At 38.9% G+C, this 21965-nt stretch overlaps 1 protein-coding gene across 2 annotated transcripts; it reads right to left on the bottom strand.

Annotated features, from left to right (window-relative positions):
• Window positions 1-19429: 19429 nt before the first annotated feature.
• Window positions 19430-21658, bottom strand: gemin7 (gem (nuclear organelle) associated protein 7). Of its 2 annotated transcripts, XM_054603494.1 has the most exons (3): window positions 21577-21637; window positions 20669-20732; window positions 19430-20342 (listed from the first exon to the last, which is right to left on the bottom strand). In XM_054603494.1, exon 3 carries the CDS (start codon window positions 20329-20331, stop codon window positions 19945-19947), a length of 387 nt encoding a protein of 128 aa, XP_054459469.1. In that variant the 5' UTR covers window positions 20332-20342; window positions 20669-20732; window positions 21577-21637; the 3' UTR covers window positions 19430-19944. The 2 variants fall into 2 exon arrangements, with proteins under 2 accessions (XP_054459469.1, XP_054459461.1); XM_054603486.1 differs by lacking the exon at window positions 20669-20732 and having other exon boundaries at window positions 21577-21658.
• Window positions 21659-21965: the final 307 nt, after the last annotated feature.

The raw sequence follows: 21965 nt of genomic DNA, 5'->3' as shown, positions 1-21965 counted from the left end.
TAAAACCATTATTTATTGGTGCATTAAAAAAGCTCTGATATTAGAGTCCAAAAACATGTTTGAGTTATGGTATTTTATCAGGAGATAATAAAAAATAGAAGGAAAACATGGACACCATTGATGCATAATGTGAATTTGTAGTTGTAGATTTTAGAGCTTCTAACAAACTTCTCAAAGCACCACCAGTGAAAATGTTACTGTACTGCATTACTATGTTAACATAAAACAATAACAATGGCCTAATGCTAACAGTGATGGATTGCATAATTCAAGCTTAGTCACTGCAAGCTGTTTTTTTATACGGCATATGCTGAAACTAACAGCTTCCTGGAGGCTAATTACATCTGTCATATATAACAGTGAGTCAGCAATAATAAAAAATATACACAGACATTTCAGAAAGCTTCTGAAACTTCACTGACCCACAGGTGGCCAGACATTACAAACTCATGTTGAGCAGCCAAACTTTGGAACTTTATTTAAAACTCAAGAATCCAAGAATATCAAATGTATCAGGGAATACATACACATTTAGGGGAAACATGTATAAATCATGCAGCATTCATCAAGAATATCTCCATTTCATGGGTTTCATACAGCTGGAACAATCTGTTAAAGATATGATACTTTAAGACAGTGGGGTAGCCTATAAAATGATTTTTCCAGTCCTAAAGCTATAATTTAAAGAACACAATAACATGATACATTTACTGATACAGCCCTTTAAAAGATCTGAGATGTATGAGAATTTGTTCTTTAGAAATGGATAAAGGCCTTCAGGCATCCTAGCTAAGCCACAGCTCTGGCTTCTCCAAATGAGCAGTAATTCCAGCCTCCAGGTTTCCCATCCTCTGGAAAAGCCGTCGGCTGCCTGTCCCGCTGACTTCCGACGGGGGTGGGAAGACTTTTTAAAGTAATACCTCTCTGCCTTCTTAACAAGCCAACCATTCCTCCTGCATCCCAGTGTTCCCACCTCCATACTACTCCATCCCTCCACGGACACAGAGCCTAGCCTTGTCAAGAGAGGAAGAGGGTGTTTGGACTTAATCTCTGTTCAACTCCTTCTTTTTCTTCTGAGTGGTGAAGGTGGGAAGGAGAGCGGCAAATCTGAATAGAAAGGTGACTTGGCCTCATAGAAAGAGCAGAAACAGCTGTAAACACACACACACACACACACACACACACACACACACACACACACACACACACACACACACACACACACACACACACACACACACACACACACACACACACACACACACACACACACACACACACACACACACACACACACACACACACACACACACACACCAGCTTAAGTGTGCATATGTGTGAAGTAAATGCTTCCACTATGATAATACAGGTATTTATGAGGCTCTTTAGCAATTCAATAAAAGCCCAACAATACACATTATCTGTGCCAATGACTGTTGACTGCCACCCAAAGGTAAATATGTGTATTTAAATAATGTCCAGGATGTAGACAGTGTCAAGTTCACAATCATCTATGTGCATCAACAATAGGTTTTTTTTTATGGTAAAGTCGTCTGTCACTGCAATGGTGAGGTTATTGTTGTAACTTTATGTAGTAAAGGTGATATTAATAAAACTTCTTAACTATCTTATTCTTTATTTTACTGGATCACTGAACAGAAAAAAAAGTCTGGCAACAGACAGGAAGTCATAACATTCAAGTCCATAGGGGCAAAAGAAGACAGGACAACATATCACTTCAGCTGAAATGAGTTTGTGTGGCTAAAGGGAAGGTGTGTATACTGAGGAGCTGATGAGGGAACTGGGATCGGGGGTTTATGTGGGTGTGGAGGTCAGATGATGATCACACTGAGGACTGCTGGACGGAGAGGGAATGCAGGCTCTGAAATGACAGGAGTTTGGCAAGTAAGATGCAAAAAGGCTTGGTTGATTCCATGACAGCATTTGTGATATTTACTTGTCAAGTGTAAATATAGCCAGACAGATGCCGATAACAGCCAATAGTCAATGGTGCCAATTTTACCGCCAGCAGTTGCTCTTGCCAAAATATTATAAAATTATCATATAACATATGCATGCACATAAATAAAAGTTGTCCGATTTTTCAGGAAAACAAGATTGTTATTTTCAATGTTTAGGATTCAACTTGTTTTGATAAATGGCTTTTTAGTCACTGACTGAAAGGTGCCATGTGTAGTCTCTAGTCACCTGCTCCAAAAAAATAGGGGGCAGCATTTCACCTCGACTACCATGTCCATGCAATCTAAATTTACAGTGATCAGGTTTAAAAATAAAAAAAAAGCCAACTACTAACTAGCTGCATGAAAAGGCTGCTAAAAGGAGAGCGAATATTTAACTCATATAGGCCAGGTGGCAAAACCATTTTAAAAATTGCAAATATGATGAGAAATGTGCTGCAGCTGCTGAAAATCGGACTTATTTTGCATCTTCAAGTTGTTAGGTCACTGTAAAACTCCAACTGATAAAATGTTCTGATTATCTGATTCTGTTTAAGTGAATGAGGCCATTTTTCATCAGAGCAGATGAACACATTCACTGCAGCCGGAAACTGTTTTTAAAGTCACATCTTAAATAATCTAAATAATTTACCCCATCTGTTAAATCACTTAATGTAATCCTGTGTGACGGGGTGAATCTCTTTACTTTGAACCATGGAAACAGCTCAAAATAACCAATATGATTATTCACTTTGCAGCTGGGTGTTGTGAGCTTGTAAATGTGTCATTGTGTTGCAGATCTTTTGTAAAACAACTAATACTTAGCAACGAGTGCTGTCACTGTTTTAAGGGATGCTGGTCAACACAATGTGAAGTGTTGTTTTGGAATTTATGGAAACAATTGAGCTTAATGACTCGGTCCGTCTGCAGTCTTTTTCCCAAATCAAATTTTCCTGAGAAGAGAGCGTCACGGAGAAAAGTGAGTCATGAGAGAGAAGCTTCACAGCCCTAAAAATAAGCCAAGATTGATGTTCAAACACTTAATGTGATCGATGCCTCACTAGGAAACAGCCTGAATGACAAACATGCGGTGCTGGAGAGTCGTTTCTGGGATGACCTTACATTTACCTTCATTGGGTAGATGTAATGAGTTATTAATGTTTTTGCTTTTTCCAGATGCCTTTGATGTGCAACTATAAAACTTTGTAGACTTCACAGAAAAAAACCCTGTAAATTTGCAAAAAGTTTGGACTTTTTTCATCATTATATAAGTCATCAATTTAAAAATATGATTACAACGATAATCAAAAGACATGACATCATAACACCTTCAGTAAGTTTATCCATGCTCTACTTTATTACCGTAGTGGTTATGTTGCAAGCGACTAATATGGCTATTTGAAAGTTAATACCTCCGCCAATTTAACTTCAACAGTTTTTCCGACCACAAATAACTTAGACTTGGCTGATTTCTTTTGAAAGGTAAACAATAACATTCCTCTGTCAGGTAAATGTATTTATACAACACATTTTCCACTGAAGTAGAAGTACACAATAGGTCAGGTACTGTTGAGTTGCTATGCTTGAGGGTCTTTTGTAAGTTATTTTGCGGTACAATAAATACAAATCTTCACATTATTCAATATTCATCTAAACATCAGAATAAATCTATGGCTTGTGTGTGTATTTGTGTGTGTGTGTGTGTGTGTGTGTGTGTGTGTGTGTGTGTGTGTGTGTGTGTGTGTGTGTGTGTGTGTGTGTGTGTGTGTGTGTGTATGTATTTGTTATGGAGAATACTTTTTTTTCAAGATACCGAATGCTTCATCATACATTGTTGGAGCTCACTAGCTAATGTATTAGCACTTGCCATTATATAAATATATATTTAACTGCTTGCTTGTGTTGAACTCTACCCGTTTTCAACTGTACATTGTGTTTTATATTGTGCATACATAGTTTATACCTGCTTGCTGTTTTTACTGTAAATAACACAACTAAATTGTATCCATACTGTACATATCATAGATGGTTATTTCTTGGCTTGTTTATTGGTTTATTGATCTTTCTGTACATTCTTTCTATCTTAGTAATATGCATTTTTGCTACTGTTTGCACAATCTATGACAAACTGCATTTAGTTGTACTTGTAAGGATAAATAAAGTTTCCTCTACTGGCTGAAAAAAACACAAGGTTTTGCAATAACCGAACACTAACCAGACAAAAGTGGGCGACTACACTGTTTTATTTGCACTTACAAGCACTAGAGTTTGCTGTAACATGATGAGTCAAGTGTTTAGATTTTTGGATACATGCTTTCTGTAAATACCTTTGCTGTTTTAGACATCGAGTGGTTCTTAGAGGGGAATGACACTGCAAAAAGAAAAAAGGTTGAAGAAGGATGATTTGTGAGTGTTACGTTCTAGGAAGGACGAATGGATGTCAGAACGAGGGAAGTAGAGAAAGGAGACAGAGACAAATACGATAAGATTTTTATTGGATGTTCACATAAAGGAGTCCACTCCACTGAAATGGCCACACATTCTTTATGAATGTGCACACAGACAGAGACACACACACTGACAGACTATACAGCTACAAAGTCACACAAACAGGACATTTTTAGTTCACAAGCAAATCATTATTTTTGGTGCGATAAGATTTCATTCCTTCGTCGTGAGATCACTGTTTCTGCAGAGAGAGACATGGGGAATAAATGTGTGTTTGTGTATGTGATTGTGGGTTTGTCATGCCAACTCCTCATGACCCCTCTGCTGCCCACTGAGTCACTCAGACCCGTCCCTCTCACCTCCTACAATTTCGCTAGAAAGTAAACAGAGACTGCAAAAACATCTTGGACTTAACTACTGGTAAACCTATGAAAAGCTATCAGGTGCCCAGTTGTATTAACTAATATAATGATGGCACTGCAGTAACAGTTAAAATGTTTAAAGATAATAATAAAGGATCTAAGCTTACAGTTATAGCTCCTCCCTGCCTTTGTACATCCTTCATTGTTTTAGATCATTAGTCCACTTCCTGCTTTTTTGTTTCCTTGCTGACACGGCAGCTCTTGGAGGTGTCGGAACTTCTTCAAGTGTCTATTGTTGGAACTCTTGTAGGTCTTCTTCAGATCTCACTCCACTGCTCGGTGGGCTCCCGCACAGCGCCAACATCTGTTATTATCTCTGATCCAGCTCTGGGCTGTAGTTGTAGCTTCTTGAAATTTGAGTAGTTGTTAAGGAAGTGCTTCCCTTGGTCGCATTATGGGCACGTCTTCTTTCCTTTCTTCTGGCTGGCAGAATCCTTAGGCTTGACTTCTGACAGTGGATGCCCAGTGCCCAGCAGAATGATAGCTGATTTCTCAGAAGGCTTGGTAGGTCTGAATGGCTCCCTCTTGGTTCTGGCCTCTTTGCGGGAGCCAAACATTGACGTGTCAACCTGCACCTGGATCTAAAACTCCAGCTAGTTGGACAGGTCAAGAAAGGTAAGGATCGGGACACGCTGAGGATGGATTTACCTGTAAAAAACTAGATCTCAGGTGGTGGTCGCTGCTAAGATGTGGTTGCTGCAGTGTCAGTTGTCAGTCTAGAGCAGTTTACCTGCACATATAAACAAAAATGTAAAATTTGTCTACAGTTAAACAAACGAGATAAACACATAAGCGGAAAGTTTCCAAAATGTATTAGCAACTCATTTGGAAATAAGGTACCTATAAAATAAATCAGATTGTGGAACACTATATTGAGATCATCCAGGCTACATTACCATCTCTTTTATCATCATAAAACTTTCTTCTATAGGAAAGCATTTATGGATATTTAATATATTTTTGGGTTTTATAATCCTGGTCCTCACATTTATTTTTACTTAATTTTATCCCCCTTTGCTTTATGATCCCTGTGATGTCTTTTTTTTTTTATCAGCTGTTTTTTTATTATTTTCTGTAGAGCACCTTGTAACCATGTTAAGAAAAGTGCTATATAAATAAAGTGTATAATCATCAATATTATTATAGCCAATAAAATTATGAGAGCAAATACAAGGTAAATATACATAAGGCGATTGTCAATAAAAAGAGCAATAAAAAGCAAACGGAAACAGGAATTTTCATGGTCACACTCCTCCACACCACATTTCAGTCATATCATGTTTGCAGATGCTAAAGACAAGGTCATTGTGTGTGTGTGTGTGTGTGTGTGTGTGTGTGTGTGTGTGTGTGTGTGTGTGTGTGTGTGTGTGTGTGTGTGTGTGTGTGTGTGTGTGTGTGTGTGTGTGTGTGTGTGTGTGTACAGAGACAGAGAGAGAATCCTTTAAGCTGGTCTGCATTCATTATCTCTGTCAAGGACATTGACACAGTAATGGACTCGTCTTTCATTCATCACCCACCTACACACTCAAGAAACTACTACTGCTGCTGCACAAATTCATTCAATGATTCAGCGCTCAGGGTACCTGAGTTCACGCATGCACACAAACACACACACACACACACACACACACACACACACAATCACATAAATACAAAGACGGACTAATGGACCAAAAAATGTCCTCTTCTTATTGGTGCAGACTTTCCATAGGCAACCATGTGGGTTAATCGAAGGTGTGCTTTGTCTTTTGAATTCCTGTATGAATAAAATAACTCAACTGAAACATGCAATATGTTGTGCAGTAAAGTCCTACAAGTCATTGTCATGTATAAAACTGTTATGCAGCAGTGCATGCTTACAGTTCCTGTTAGTTAAAGCAGCACTGTGATTTGGGAAAACATCAAATTAGGATGTGACATGTATAATTTCAGAGTCGTATTCACATGCATGCTCCAGTGCAGTCTAAACCACATGCATCCGATGCACTGATTTGTAGTACATCAATTGCTAACGTTTAAATGATTTCCTGCTGTCATAAGTCAATTTTGTAGGTTGTGTACCAAATAACACAAGATAACCAAAATAGCATAACTTTCTCTAGTTTTGACATGGAATTTTGGTGTTAAACAAGCAACCAACTGTAACATGCATGTATTGTAGGAGATTGAAAAATCTAGTTACATATATAAATAGAGTAACTTTATTTAATCTAAATAAACGATTTGGATAAGAAAATAAATGGAGCAATATAGTCATTTAAAAATTTGAAGAAAAAAAAATTAAAATTAAAATTAAAAACTCAAATATATTCCCAAAAAATTACCACTGTTGACATAAACTTTACGTTATGGTTAAGACTTTGGAAATACAGTTTAAATGTTTTAGTGAACATTCAATCTTTCAGTGTAAAGTGCAACAAAAAAAAATAATCCAAAGTTTTCACACACCAGTAAAATTCTGAACTAAATTACATCAACCCACTCAATAAAAAGTTAAATCAATATTCCTCCTTAACAAACTCAAAATGATGAATTGGTGGTAAATTATAATGTAGTGCCCACATTTTAATTACACTTATGTGAGTATATTGAGTAGCTGTTAAAAGATGTTCTAGCTTCTGTACCAGATGATTAATATAGTCAGTGTATATTTTAGAAAGCAGGTGCCAGCAAACACAGATGCCAAACTTGGTCTTTACTGGCACACTCTCCCTTGTGAGGGGGTTTTAAAGTTTAACACAGCCAGCCTTGATTAGCAATGTTTGTTTTATCCTGTTGCATACAGTACAAAGTGGATAATGTGTCACAGAAACAAGAGCTAAGCCTCATTTCTCTTTACATTAAGATAATTAAGATATTATATCTCTCAGATTGTCAGGGCTGAAAAAGAATATCCTCTGATTCTCTGATGTGGAAGGAGGAGTTCAGAGATGAAGATGATCCACAATCATTGAATGAGTGGTGTGGATTACATAATTCATGTTCTGTCCTGAACATGAATAAATGGTAATTTACATCCTCATTATTTCTACTCCTTGTGTACATTAGTCTCAATTTGTTTTACTTTCATCACCTGTGCAGTGTTATTGCCAGCTTGTCAGTCTTTAAAATATTTTGCATTGCATTAATATATATGAAAAGTGTTATACAAATGTGGCTGATTTGATTTAAGATCTGTTTATTATAGCTGTGGGTGCACTTTGTCAGATGAGCCTGCAGTGAGACTTCTGAATAGAAAAACTATTTAAAAATGTGAATTTAACAGAAAGCACACATAAGGAGAGGATTCCAGCAGATGTGTCTTGAGGTCAGTTAACCGCTCTGTGCACATTTCTACAAGAAGACTGTATGCTTAGTTTTTTGTCTCGGAGAACGGATACAGTGCACATACAGCACGTGTCTGTTTCTGCGCTTGCATGCAGATACACAATCACAGTACATATATTATAGGTTTGTATATGCATACGTGTGTGTGGTCAGTAATAACAGGAAGCTGGCCCTCCATGTTGACACAAACCTGAGCAGGTCATTGGCTATTTGAAATAAATAAACAAACAAACTAGTGGCCCACTCAACCCACAAGCAGAAGAGCTCTCCACGAGACTAAAAATAAGAAATGCGGAGCGCTCCGCGCCACTAAACCCAAACAGGAACACCTGCAGCTCAACCCTCGGGCCGGACCGTAGTCATGAAAGCCAATTGCATTGCATGCAAACAGTTTATAGTAGGATGAGGAAGGGTGGGAGAGATTTTGAAGATGCCAGCTGGGCTTGAGTGAAGATAGTGGATGAGCTACAGCTGAACAGAAACACAGACTTTACAATTAGAAGACGGCAGACGAAGAAATAAACTCTAAGAAGGTGAGTAATGTGGAGAGAGGGAATCACAGAGATGATAAAGTGGAGAGTGGGGATGTATGGTGACCAAAGACTGGGAATTTTAAAGACAGTGAGACCCAGTCTGGGATGTGGTTTGAGTAGGAGTTTGTACTGGTTTCAGAGTCAGCAAGTGGCTGTGGAGCACCAAAGCCACAAGGCTGACAAAAGGAATGTATTTGTATATGACCAGCAAGCATCCCTAAAATGTGGATAAATAACAATGTGGTTAATGGTGGCCCTACCTCTTGTCGGACATATGGAGCAATGAGGGAAACTCTAACAAAGAGAATAACAGGAAGGGGATTTAGTTTAAGACAACCAGTGTGAATGTGAAATAAATTATGCTTATGTCAGAGAAACATCACTGGACTTTTTGCACCAGTTGTCACTTCTCATAAGTATATGTGTGCAGCTTTTGGTATGACTTCAAGCATCAACTGACCTTGTCTCCTGAACAGCAATTGTCCAGTCATAGTTTTGCAAAAGGGACTAAGAAAGGCAGGCCTGTCAAGCTTTGGATTTCTCAACGTGCCGCTCTAACAGCATGGTACAGTAGGTAAGAGCGGTATTCTGCATCAACAGTTCCGAGGGTGTGTCTTTTATTTTTTGCCTTTCCAAAAAAACAAAAAAAACAAGAGTAAAGTTGTGAGGGATGGATTAAACAGTGTTTGCTCTAACTTAAGCACATAACATTCATGTCACAGTCAAATAAGCATTTGCTGATGAAGTCCGTGCGACCATGCAATACCTAGTAAGTGGACTTTTTTTAAAAACTAATCCTTCTAAGGTCAAGCATAAACTTTGAGGCTTAATTTCTTTAGTCATTTCATTGCCTGGAAAAAACAACCCTTTAAAGGTACTTCTTTAGTGCTCATTTCAAAAAGATGATTGTTCACGATTGATAGATACATACTGTTATGTAGACTCAGACTTTTCCTATCCGACACCATTATGTATTTCTTTGACTGCAGATGACCAGTTATTTATTCAAAGCATTCCACAACACAGATGATTTTCTATCTGTGGCTTGACCCCGAGGGAGGTTCAGAGCTTCAATTTGGAATGTTTTGTCCGGCACTGTTAGTGGGCTCTTCTGGGAGGTTAAAATGCCCCTCAAACAGCTGCAGCACCTGCTCATATTTCTCTCTGAGACAGTGTGATAAAACACAAGTCTCCTTTTTATACATAAAATAAAAACTCAGGCTCACAACTCATGACATGGTAGGACAGCGCAGCTGCATCTGGTCTACATGTGTGTGCGCTAGTTGACATACATTTTGTCTTTCTGCATGCATGTGCATTTAAATACTCACGACACATGTAAGCGGACTGAAGTTTGTTCTTTGGTGCAGAAGTGCATGCCTGTCTGCATTTGTGTATTTCCCATGAAGACCATACTATACATATGGGTGATCGTTATTTATGTATCTCCTCGCTATCTCGGATTGTGTGAGCTCCAGATGTGCTGGGGGCTGCCTTCTACTGTCCAGATGTGTCCAGGTGTGGCCTGCAGTGTCACGCAGTCCAGACTCTCCTTAGACCCTGAGACAGGGTCAGGCATATTTCCAGATTCTCTGAATGTTTGAGGAGAAAATGTGAAAGAAAAGATTTCAAACATGTCATTAGCAACTGCATGAACTTATCTGTGTTTGTGCTAAAATAAATTAACATCTCTGGCTTGAATAAAGTCGAGTGATTCATCTCTCTGTTACTATCTTTGGCAGGATGTCGCCGTCTGTCCAGTCAGGACAGCTGTGTCCGTTGATATCTTCGGCAAGGAGAACAGGACCGAGCTTGAAGACAGAGATCTGGCAATTTCACAACAGGAAAAGGGCCCTCAAGTCTTCCATTATCTGGCAAAGTGAAACACAGAGATGGGTCTATGGGGTTGAAATAGATATTAAATACAGATTTCACAAGAGGTAGATGCGAAAGAGATGGAGGGATGATGAGAGCTGTTTGTTCTTTGTAAGGATTTGGGAAGTTTGTGGTGGAGAACAGAAGGATAGAGGGGAGAAGGAAGATGTGCCCTCCTTGTTATCTTGCCTCACTGTTTACTCAGATTCCTACTCACAGATAGCATCAGCAAATAAGCTGCGGCCAAGTCAGCATGCTTTTGGACCGAGCCAGAGTTGACCTTTTCCCTCTGTGAACACACACTCACACACACACACACACACACACACACACACACACACACACACACACACACACACACACACACACACACACACACACACACACACACACACACACACACACACACACACACACGCACACACATACAATCCTGCTGCTCTCTACATTCTGCCCAGTTATAAACACTGAACATTGGTGGGGCCAAAGAGAAAAACAAGAGAGTTTAGTTCAGCTGAGGAAAATAAACAATATGTTCATCTTAAATTTTGTTTTGTGAGGCACTGTGTGATATTTTGTTGTAGTTTATGTGAAAATGCAAATATAAATCTGTATATTGTGTCTGACTACTAGCATGTTGAAGCTGGGGTCGGCAACATTGGAGAAACCAGCAAAAGCAAGCTAGCTGAAAGTATACAACCGTAAGACCCAGCCCAACTCTTTCCCAAAGAAAGTAGCAAGCAGCACTAGCTCCAGTAACTAACAGTACATCCCTTCATCAGGCCTCCCTCAAAAGCCACTCCCCCAAAATGATTATTATTATTATTAACGTAAACAGCTGTTTAGCAAGCGGCTTGTGAAAGACTCCTGTGACGAGCAGTGAGTGCACGGCAGAGTGGCACAGGTAGGCAGATACCAGATTTTTTTTCCATATTATTCTCCAGATAATTTCATATATTGAGTGCTGTCGGGATGTTTCAACAGAAAAATGTTTCTTGAAAAATTGCCGACCATAACTTTCAATGGCAGTTGAATTAAAGTTTCAGTTCACACTCATTTCAAAAAACACATTTATTTTCTTACTGAGGTGGTTTGGTGTGTTGCACATCTAACTCTTATGTAGGAGAGTGGAATCATGTCTTGTCAGAAATAAGAAAATAATGGTTTAGGTTAGGTTAAGATAGTGGTTATGGTTAGGGTTAGGTCTGTGACGCGAGTTAAATTCCTGCATGATATGCAAGATGCTGATCCACCACCACGAGCTCCACAGCCTTACTTACAGACTTAAGGCCCACTACCCCACAGTGGTACTGAACATTGGCCGTACCTAAATTGTGAGGTGCAGAATTGTCTGATTTTGTTTTTAATTTCTAGGGATCATGGGACAAGAGAGGAAATCTACTATTTCGGAATTTGGGTGAAGCCAACCCCAAACCGTTACTCTTTAGTCCTGGAACACATTTTGAGTAGTGTGGTGGTATACCTTTTAAACATGACAACATAGAGCAATGAAAAAAGTAAAAATGCTGAGGTAATGGTGGGGTATAGGCGACATTTCTTGTCCACTTTCTGTCCACCCTATTTATCCAGTGAATGAGTAGTGGGGTATCTATATCATAACACTACAATAGCTGTTTGATGTAGCAAGAAAAAGGTGGTGAGCTTTGATACGACTATGTATCAAAGAGAGGCAACATTAAACAGTATCTTTCACAAGTCCCCGCTCCCCTTAAACACTATGTCCCTCATTCATATTCTATTTCTTTATTCCTCTCTTTGCGACAGAGTGATGTGACAGTAGAGAGCAGACAATGTCGGGTTACCCTGGTAATTTGGGAAGGAGGACGGAAGTATCCTGGGCGGGCAGCGTCCCTCCTCCTTGTGCGGCACGAGTCCCACTGATGATTCACCAGCCTGCACGACGAAGGTTGGTGACCCCAATTTGAGTAAGGCAGGAGGAGGAGGAGCGGGAGAAGAAGGCGGATGAGGAAGGGGGATAATAAGGAGGAGGGGATGTCGTTGGCTACGTCAGTGGCACTTGCTAATAGGCAGATGTCCTTGTCCCTGACACAAGTAAATCATGTCTCTTGGGGGAAAGAATAAAAGAAAGAGAGGAGTAGAGGAAGGGAAGAAAAAAGTAAGGCTGAGATTGAGATTGCCGTGTTGAGGAGCGCGTCACTGGGGTCGGATGTGAGTGCGTGTCTAAGTGAAATTATGAGCAATTAGTTCAGCCTGAGTCCACTGTTGAAATGCTGTTTTGTTGAAGGCAGAAAACACGGAGGAGGGAAGCCGGAGAAGGTGAAATGACTCCGGTAAAGTGTTTTAAGCTGTTTAGGGTGAGTGGGCTGTGTTGTATTTAGACCAGAGAGGGAACCAGGTGATCTGAAGAGACAGAGGAGTGGACGAAGGTGGAAGAGAGAAAATGAGGTGTAGAGGTTGAGAGAAGAGGAGGGAGGGTGAAGAAAGTAGAAAAAGTAGCAATGCAACATTATAAAAATGCACAATAAGTAAGTAAAGTCACAAGTAAAAAGTAATGAATAAGTACAGTATAGAGGAAGAAAATGCTAAATACTCAAGTAAAGTGGAAATACATCAAAATTGTATGACCGTAGTACAAAGCAGAGCACTTGGGTAAATGTGCCACTGGTGTTCAGAAACATCCCTTCATCCTTGTGGGAAACAGCTAGAGTGTGTTGCAGGTCTGTCCCACAGACTCAGTTAATGACCAGAGGAAGATTAACTTACACAAGCATGTGATCTTCCTCTTGATTAAATAGCTCTGTAGCAGACAACCACCTCCTCTGCCAAGGATGCTTCCCCTCTACAAAAACCATCATTCAACCTCCCTCACAAACACCATAAGCACATCTCTTTAAAAGCCATGTAGTCATTTAAGGTCATGGAAACATTTCCAAAGGAATTTCTGCTCGCTGGAGTGCTTCCATATGTTTTCCCACATAAGATGCTGATAATAATAATATGATCCGTTTTGAGAGTGGGCACACACAGCAGAAGTCAGGATTGGGTCGGTGCCTGCAGCCGGTTCCAACGGGAAACCACTTCTCAAATACCGAATGACTACTTCCTATTTTTGTCTGATTAAAGGATTGTTGCACTGAAAAATAAACTGTTTCAGCAGCAGGCACTGGCTGACCAGTGGTTCTTCAGTTCCTGAGCAACCTGTGATTCGAATTATGTTTTAGAGGTTAGGCAGGAAGTCATTTCATGTTAAAACTATTGCTTGGTCATTAAAAGTGTGAAGTGGGTTTTATTGAGCCTGACCTACCTCTGGACATGAGATAAAATAAGATGATGAATAAGATGATGAATTTTTTTAAGTGACTGTTGCACTGGAGAACATCAATAGAACACATAAAAATATAATTACAAAACAATATGAACAAATACAAAGTAAAGATTATATTATCCAAATTGGAAAGTAGGGGGAAAATATTTGAATAAAGTATAAAGCAGAATCAGTAAATAATGAATACATGCATATATATATATATGTTAATGTAAGCATGTTTAGATGTTATAAACAAAAGTATTGGACAAATGAAGATGCTAACCTGATGATATAAAAGTCAGATTACAATTCATCCTTAGGGGAATATGAATGTTTGCATCAAACTGCATGGTAATCCATCCATTAGTTGCATGCTGTATATATAGTAATATTTAACTATAGACCAAAAAATATCATCTCCATGGTGGCACTAGATAAAATGTCAGGGGTCACCAAAGCCAGTGAAACGTTTCCTCCTGTACCATGAATGTCTGCAATATATTTAATGGCAATCCATCCAGTGTTGGAATATTTCCGTCTGAACAAGCATTTGACCGACCAACACGATATCTCTATGGCTTAAAACAAACATTATTCACTAATTTGGCGTTTGTGTAAAACACATGATACATATTTTACACATTTTCCCACAGTTCAGACTCACTTACCAGTAAGCACATCTCTGCACTGCCACTTCTGATTGGTCGGGATAAATGGTCACAGATGGTGAATTTATCCAATCAGTGATGATATAATTGGGTCTTCAGCATCACAGACACTAATTAGCAGCATCTTCCTGTGTTTACTCCTGTGGGAAAGGGAGTAGACCACGATGGAGTCCACAGACTTATAGATAAATGAAGATAACTTTAATCTCAGCCCTAATGAGCACTTCCCTTCTCCTCCCACCTCCTCACATGTCTTCCTGTCTAGACTTGAGTTGTGCAAAATTGTCCCTCATGTCCCTATGATGCTCTTTTGTCTCTTTAAATTGGACATTTGCTGTAGGATTCACTGACCTCACAGGGTTGCAGGTCATAATGTGACTGACACACAAAATATCTGACAAAGAAAACCAATGCTTTGAGCTAAAAGCTCTCAAGTGTTAAACCGATTTAAAATAAATGGCAGCCTTCTGCAAAAGCAAAACCAGCTGAATATGGTGTTGCATTCATGTTATATTGACCTTAAACCTTTGTTTATGTTTGGGCCGTTGCTCACTGAGGTCCAGCTGGCATGTTCCCCTGCCAGCCTCTTTATCTCTCCGGCCACTTGAGTCGGGGAAGTGAGGCTGCCATACAGCGCCTGGTCCTCACAATCGCTGGAGCTACTCCAACATTCCCCCCCGGTGGCAACTCAAACAAAGCTGGGGACTGACGGTGACTCAGCCATTCCTCTCGTGTCTGTTTGTCTGGCTACCTCCAGTGAGCACTTAACAGTAAATATCACCATGTAGTCCTACTTAAAGAAACATATTCATTAATGGTTGTATTGTATGCATTGATGTAGATAGGGTGTGTTGATTAAGATTAGTCATGATTGAAGATTTTACACCAAACTTCTGTTCATAATAATAATAGCAATTTGGGGGTTAAGTGTCTTGCTCAAGGACTTTATAGTGCATTATAAAGACGCTAAAATGATATGGCTGTATGTTAATTTAATGCATAATATAGGAAATAGGGTATGATGTCAGACTTACACACTAAGCGTCTAGAACCAGCTCACAATGACAATATTTACATGCTGTAAAGTATATGGGGATGGTTTCGCAAGTATTTGGTGATAAACCAAAGTACTAATGGCTGCACTATAGTCGACAAGTCATCAAAATACTGCACGTAGGCCAATGAATGTCTGTACCAAATGTTGTGTAAATACATATGATACATTTTGATATGATTTAAAGGCTAATTGGCGGCGCTATGGGAAATATCAGGGGATCAACCATGTCAATGGGATTCACCCTCAGAGGACCATGAATTTCTCTACAAAATTTCATGACAATCAACCAATATTTGTTGAGGTATTACAGTCTGGGCAAATGACCAACTGACCATCATTGCTATTTATATAAATTGTTATATTTAAGGAAACATATTTTCTTTGTTTGTGACGTAGAGCCCATGACTCATAAATATCTTTCTAATTATAGTCTGCGGTGGTCTGGGTGTGGAAGACATGAGATGGACGGGTGGGTCAAACAAACACAGGACCTTCAACCAGGAGACTGCTGTTTGTTTCCCTTGTGAAACCATAAGTCAATGTTTACTCATTTTCATTTACATCCGTAAATTCAATGATGTATCAAAAATACTTATTTTAAGCCAAACCGCGATGATTTCACTATGTAGTTTTTTTTTACCTTAACATACCCAAGTTCTTTTGTTGTCTTTTTGTTTTGTTTTTAGCTTTAATTTACAATGCAAACCATGTGTTTAAAGCCTCAACCGTAATCTGGGAGAAGACATGTTTCCCTCTTAACGTAACTGAGAATGCAGTTCAGTTGTATGGGAACATCAGTTTGTAGGAGACAGGGCTGCCTAGAGCCACGCTGTGAGGCTAAAAATGAAATGCACAGAAGCAGAGAAAATAATTGAATTAAACTTGGAAATAAGCGAGACAAAGGAAAATCTACACAAATGTTATTTAAAGGTGAAATTTATGAGAGTCAAATTATCCGCAGGCTGAGTAACTCTGTCACTGTTTTACTTTATTTTCATTATGAGCAGCAGAGAAGCAGTTTCATTGACTCATCAGCTGGTTGTGTAAATTCCCCATCTCACCGCTACTTTTTAATAATGGTATCTTTAGTGTTCTATGAGTCTGATACAATAATACATGAGCTGATACTTCCACAAAAAGGAATGTTATCAAGTGAATGATCATCATCTCCTCCCTCGTGTCCATAACAAAACACACTAAAAATACATGATCATGAGATCACTGCCCAAATATTTTAATCTGCTGGTAGGAGTTTGGGGCAAAAGGGTGATTAAGTGGTTTTGTAAGTTATCAGACACTTACCAGGAAGTGAGCGAGGGCCACAAACAGGAAGAAGCGGAATGTGCTTCCTGTTGGCCAGCGCTGTTATACAGGGCAGATTCCTTGTGCCATCATAACTGACACAGCCAACGCACGCACACACAAATACACATGCATACCAAGAGGTAGGAATGTTTTTCCACTGAAATCGGGGAGAAGCAGACTGTCAGGAAAGACAAACAGAAAGAGTAGATAACACTGAGACAGTGTGTCCCCGTGCACGACTACAAATTACAGAACATGAATCCAGCTTGAGCTCTTCAGAAGAGATCATTCTTATGGCAGATTCAATTTTAAAACATGTATATTTTTACTAAACTGTTAATATCTTGATCATGTAATTTCTCTACAGTAGAAGAAAACAAGCTGTGGTTTAATAAAACACTGTATAACCAAAACAATGAGATGAAGATGCTTAGACACTCCATAGAGCTATGGATGTTAGTTGATAATACTGGTTACATTATTCACTAGGAAAGACCCCTTTCACATTTTGCAAAGTCACCTGATCTTTGTTCATTTAAAACATATTGATTAGCAGCTTTAAAGATGACACAATAGGAGCCAATAAATTATGGCAGCACTTGGCCAACATCATTAAATTAGAAGTTTGGTCAAAATTATTACAGTCGGATTAGAATATCATTTCTAAATCTATATTAATTCAAAGATCTGTACTACTGGTTAAATACATAATTTCATTTTATGCCTTTGCCCCTCTCTGCCCTTTGCCCATTCTTTGTTTCCATATTAATGTTATTCAAAAGTTGTTTGTTGATGCTATGACTCAGCGTATGTCCTCATTGTCTCGTTTTGTTTTTTATTCTAAAAGGGGACACCAAATTTCCCAATTAAGAAACTAACTCAATGTGATACTAATGATTTACAATTTAATGTATGTTTGGTTGATTACCAAGAATTCAAATTCAGATCTACTTAAGTAAAAATAGTAATCTGACAATGTAAAAGCACTTAATTAGACTTCAGGTGACTTAAATATGTAGTTGCTTCATGTGGAACTAATTTTAACTACTTTATATACTGTTGGGCAGTTTCATCTTAACAATTCATATTTTATTAGCCGGTAACATACCTACTGTACAAGTAGTACAATAAAGAAGTACTGTAAATGCATATGTTTATGTACAGTATGTGTTCCCCCTGCTCATCACAGAGGTGAGAGTGAGAACAGAGAGAGCAGGCTTCTGTTTATGAAATTAACATTGGTTGTCCTTGAGGGCTTCCTGATTGAATCACACAGGCTCGATGACGTCACGCAAGGTTTAAGTCATATTTCGGATTAGGGAGGGCGAGAAAGGGAGAGAGAGGGAAAGAGAGAGAGGGGGGATGAGTCACTGCTTCATTGATGACTGTCTCCACTGAGTGGTCAGATAATTCAGGTACGAAAAGAGACACAGGCACAGCACGACCGCCTAATGGCACTCAAATAAAATGACTTATTGGGAACTCGCAAAATACACCTTTTAGTAGGATTAAATAGTATTGATGCCCGCTCCTCCTCCCCATGAGGCTGGTGCTAAACAATGAAGAATCTTGCTCTTCTGTATTATTTATGACCAGGGATTTAAATAAGTGACTATAATGAATATCTGTGCTGCCATCAGACGTGGGCTCAGTTTGTGTTAGATTATTGAAACATTCAGGAGGAATGATCTGATGTGCACTTGAACCATCTAGGACTTCAGCATATTTGAAGGCCTTTAAGTTTGACTTGGGTAAAATATCCCACTCTATAAATGTTTTAGATCGGTGACTGAAAACAACAAAACTAATTTATAGCTCTTTCGGGTGTTTTCCGGTTCAGAATTTACTTAAGTTCTGTATTCATGTATAGAGTACTGAATAGGCCTACTGGACACAGGCCCAGGGGTGCAAGTGGTCCTGGGAACCCTATGCCTGAACATCTGTATAAAGTGACTGAACATTTCTTGTTGTAAAGTAATGCAAAACCTTCATAGAAAGAAGCAAAACCCTTATAAAACAAGATGCTAAACAACCACAAAGAGACACAAAACGGCCCAAAAAAACTTCAGCGATGCTAAATCTGCCATTATTGTGAACAGGGTTGCATTCAATAATTATTTTCATTATCCATTAATCTACTGATTATTTTTTTCCCCCAATTAACAATTTGGTCCATCAGACACCACAGAACTGTGAAAAATTACCATCACAATTTCCTAGAGCCCAAGATGTCATCATCAATGTACAATATTTGCTTGAAAAGTGATGCAAACAATTAATTGATTATCATAAAATTAGCTATAAATGTGGACCTGATAAATACCCAACACTGGTGATACTGTTGACAAAGAGATAAACTAGACTACTCTATTAGAGTTATGGACAGCTATCTCCAAGCAGCACATAGAGGAAAACTGTAAAGTTCTGTTTTCTCTGGACAATAACACCTTCTGTCTTTGAAGTGACTTTGCAATATGATACCGTTTTGATGGATGTGGTGTTGTAGGGGTTACACACATCAGTTACAAGTTATTTTCTTAAGCAACATCAATTTTTATCAGACAAACATTTTCAGGTGTCTTGATTATTTTCCAAACAAAATGGACATTAAAATAGAAAAGTGTTTCCCTCAAAAGAAATGATAAGTGCAATGTTACATTTGACAAAATACATGTAACATGTCAACTCAAGCACCAGGAAAGTAATAACCTCTTTCTGCATCTCAAAAAGCAAGATAGCGTGACGATCCACAGAAAGTATCTCTCAAGGTCTCCTTCACATCTTATGAAACATGGGTATATGACTCCCTCTGGTGCTAAACAGTGGGACTGCTCGTCAGTGTTGGACTTGAAAGCAATCTCACAAAGCAGTTTGACTGACTGAAGTATACAGACTGAAAACAGCAATGTACACACACACACACCTACAAAAATATAACCAATTGTATATACTATCTCACAGTGTGAAAATAGAGCTCAGTTGCAACAACAAACGAGACTCCAAAGTGCCTCTCATCCCAAATGGCATAGTCTGTTTGAACAGGAAACAAAAGCCTTAAGTGTTCATGAATCAAAAGTGAATGAAATCACATCCTGACACCTGATCAGTGCCTCTTTTTGCACCCCGATGGGAGTGTGCAGGTCTGACACCTGAAAGTTCAGCACATCGATGTCAGATGCTCTAAACGTGGCCTCCACCTTAACCCTCTCATACATGTGAAACTGAATCTTCTTATGGGCCATTGACAGGAGACATCGGAGGAAACTCTCTCTCAGCACGGATCGGGCATGCTGCTCCCTCGGCAGCTGCTCAGCATCTGCCTCAGACCCAGCAGAAGTGGGAATGGAGGTTCGACAGAGAGCAATGAAACGGGGTGATTGTGGGTCAAATCCCCTGCTGTTCGCATCGGGTCCTTTTGGCAGACGGAGCACAGACACCGGCGTTGCCATGTTGAGTCTTTCTGCCGATAACAATTAAGAAAAAAACCACAAATTATCAAAACTAACTAAGCAATATGCCTACAATAAAATGACAATGTGCATTTTTAAAGCCATAATTTGGCTGAAAGGCTATTCACACTGGTGACCTAGACATTTTGATAATGAATAAAGATTTTGCATTTTTGTGATTTAATTAATCAATAACAAACGATTAATGCACTATGATGACTTAAAATTGATCACATTCTCAAGAGAAAATGATGCCCAAACACTGAATATGTCATTGTAATTAATAAATTGTCTTTTGAGGAGCATCTGGTTTGTCAGAGTGCAGGCACCTTTTTACCTTGAGATGGTTGTGGCCTTTTATCCCGCACACTTGATATCAGATTGGGATGTGCATGCACTACCTTAAAGCACATCAAATCAATCCAAACATTTAATTGATTAGTTGATGGACATAAAATAAATTCTCAAAATGTGAAAATCATTTTGATAAGCGATTAATTGTATTAGTCACTCATCAAAAAGCTTCTATCAAGCTTTTCCCATGTGCAGATTTACTGCTTTATCGGTTTTTATAACATTAATGATTCAATAACTTGGTGTTTAAAAACTCTTGTTCAGACGGTTCAGCCTCGTGTTTTAGGAACTTGTGATGGACAGTCTTCAAAGTTTTTGCATTTCTGTTTTGGGATAATATCTTGTTTACCAATTGATGGAATTAAATCAATTAAAAGCAGGCCACCCTTTCAATATAGTTAATAAGTTCAACATCATTAGCATCAGAACACATTAAACAAATTTGGCATTAATACTACAACTTATGTACATTCTAAAGACTTGTGTGCTTTGATACAAAACCTTATCCTTTTATGGTTGCGTTTCGTGGTTTTGATACAAGATTCATGTGGTACAAGTTACTTCAAGTTATTACCTTGAAAACACGTTTTGAACTGCTGTTACAGTGTGTGGGAACATCTAAGGTTTGACATTTAGGCGAACAAGTGTGAAACACATCTGCCTACAAAGCACCCAGGAAGGTCGAGCAAGGACATGTTTAATAACATTATTTTGTAATCTTAACTTTACTTGGAGCACGTTACAGCACGTTGCTAGTTGCTCAACAACTCTGACTAAATAAAGTAGTATAAGAGCATGCTTTTCTTCCTCACAACAACGTGCAACAGTCACATCAAATACGCACCAACGTTTCACTGAACCCTCATATTGTTAATATATACATTTACTCACTGTTTCCTCCAGTTATCAGCATTAGCTGTACCAGCCAGCAGACAAGTCTTCTTCTTCGTTGGATTTCTTCTTCTTCTTCTTCTTCTTCTTCTTCTTCTTCTTCTTCTTCGAGGTTTATTGGCGGATGGCAGACAACGAATTGGTGCATTACCGCCACCAGCTGGTACAGAGTGTGGATCAGGATGTCCATTACCTACTCTATTTATTAACCCTCCTGTTCTGTCAAATTGATCCATTTCTTATATATCAGTACTTTTTCAGTATGAAACTTCTCATTCTTGCCTTGTTTAGTGTTATCAACGTTAAAAAAAAAAAAAGGTTCATATCATGTATTTGCAACCCCCCCCTTCACGTTTATATTACAGAGATGTATTTCGGGTCAATTTGAC

The sequence above is a fragment of the Anoplopoma fimbria genome, chromosome 1, assembly GCF_027596085.1.
Source record: "Anoplopoma fimbria isolate UVic2021 breed Golden Eagle Sablefish chromosome 1, Afim_UVic_2022, whole genome shotgun sequence".
Classification (NCBI taxonomy): Eukaryota; Metazoa; Chordata; class Actinopteri; order Perciformes; family Anoplopomatidae; genus Anoplopoma; species Anoplopoma fimbria.
This window is presented reverse-complemented; position numbering and strand designations above follow the sequence as displayed.

What these genes read in the sequence shown, in the direction of transcription:
- gemin7 (XM_054603486.1), bottom strand. Translation starts at nt 21,598, where the DNA reads ATGCTGATAACTGGAGGAAACA. An exon ending in GCTGATAACTGGAGGAAACA is followed by an intron (nt 20,343 to 21,576) that starts GTGAGTAAATGT and finishes TGTTATCGGCAG; the next exon opens with AAAGACTCAACATGGCAACG.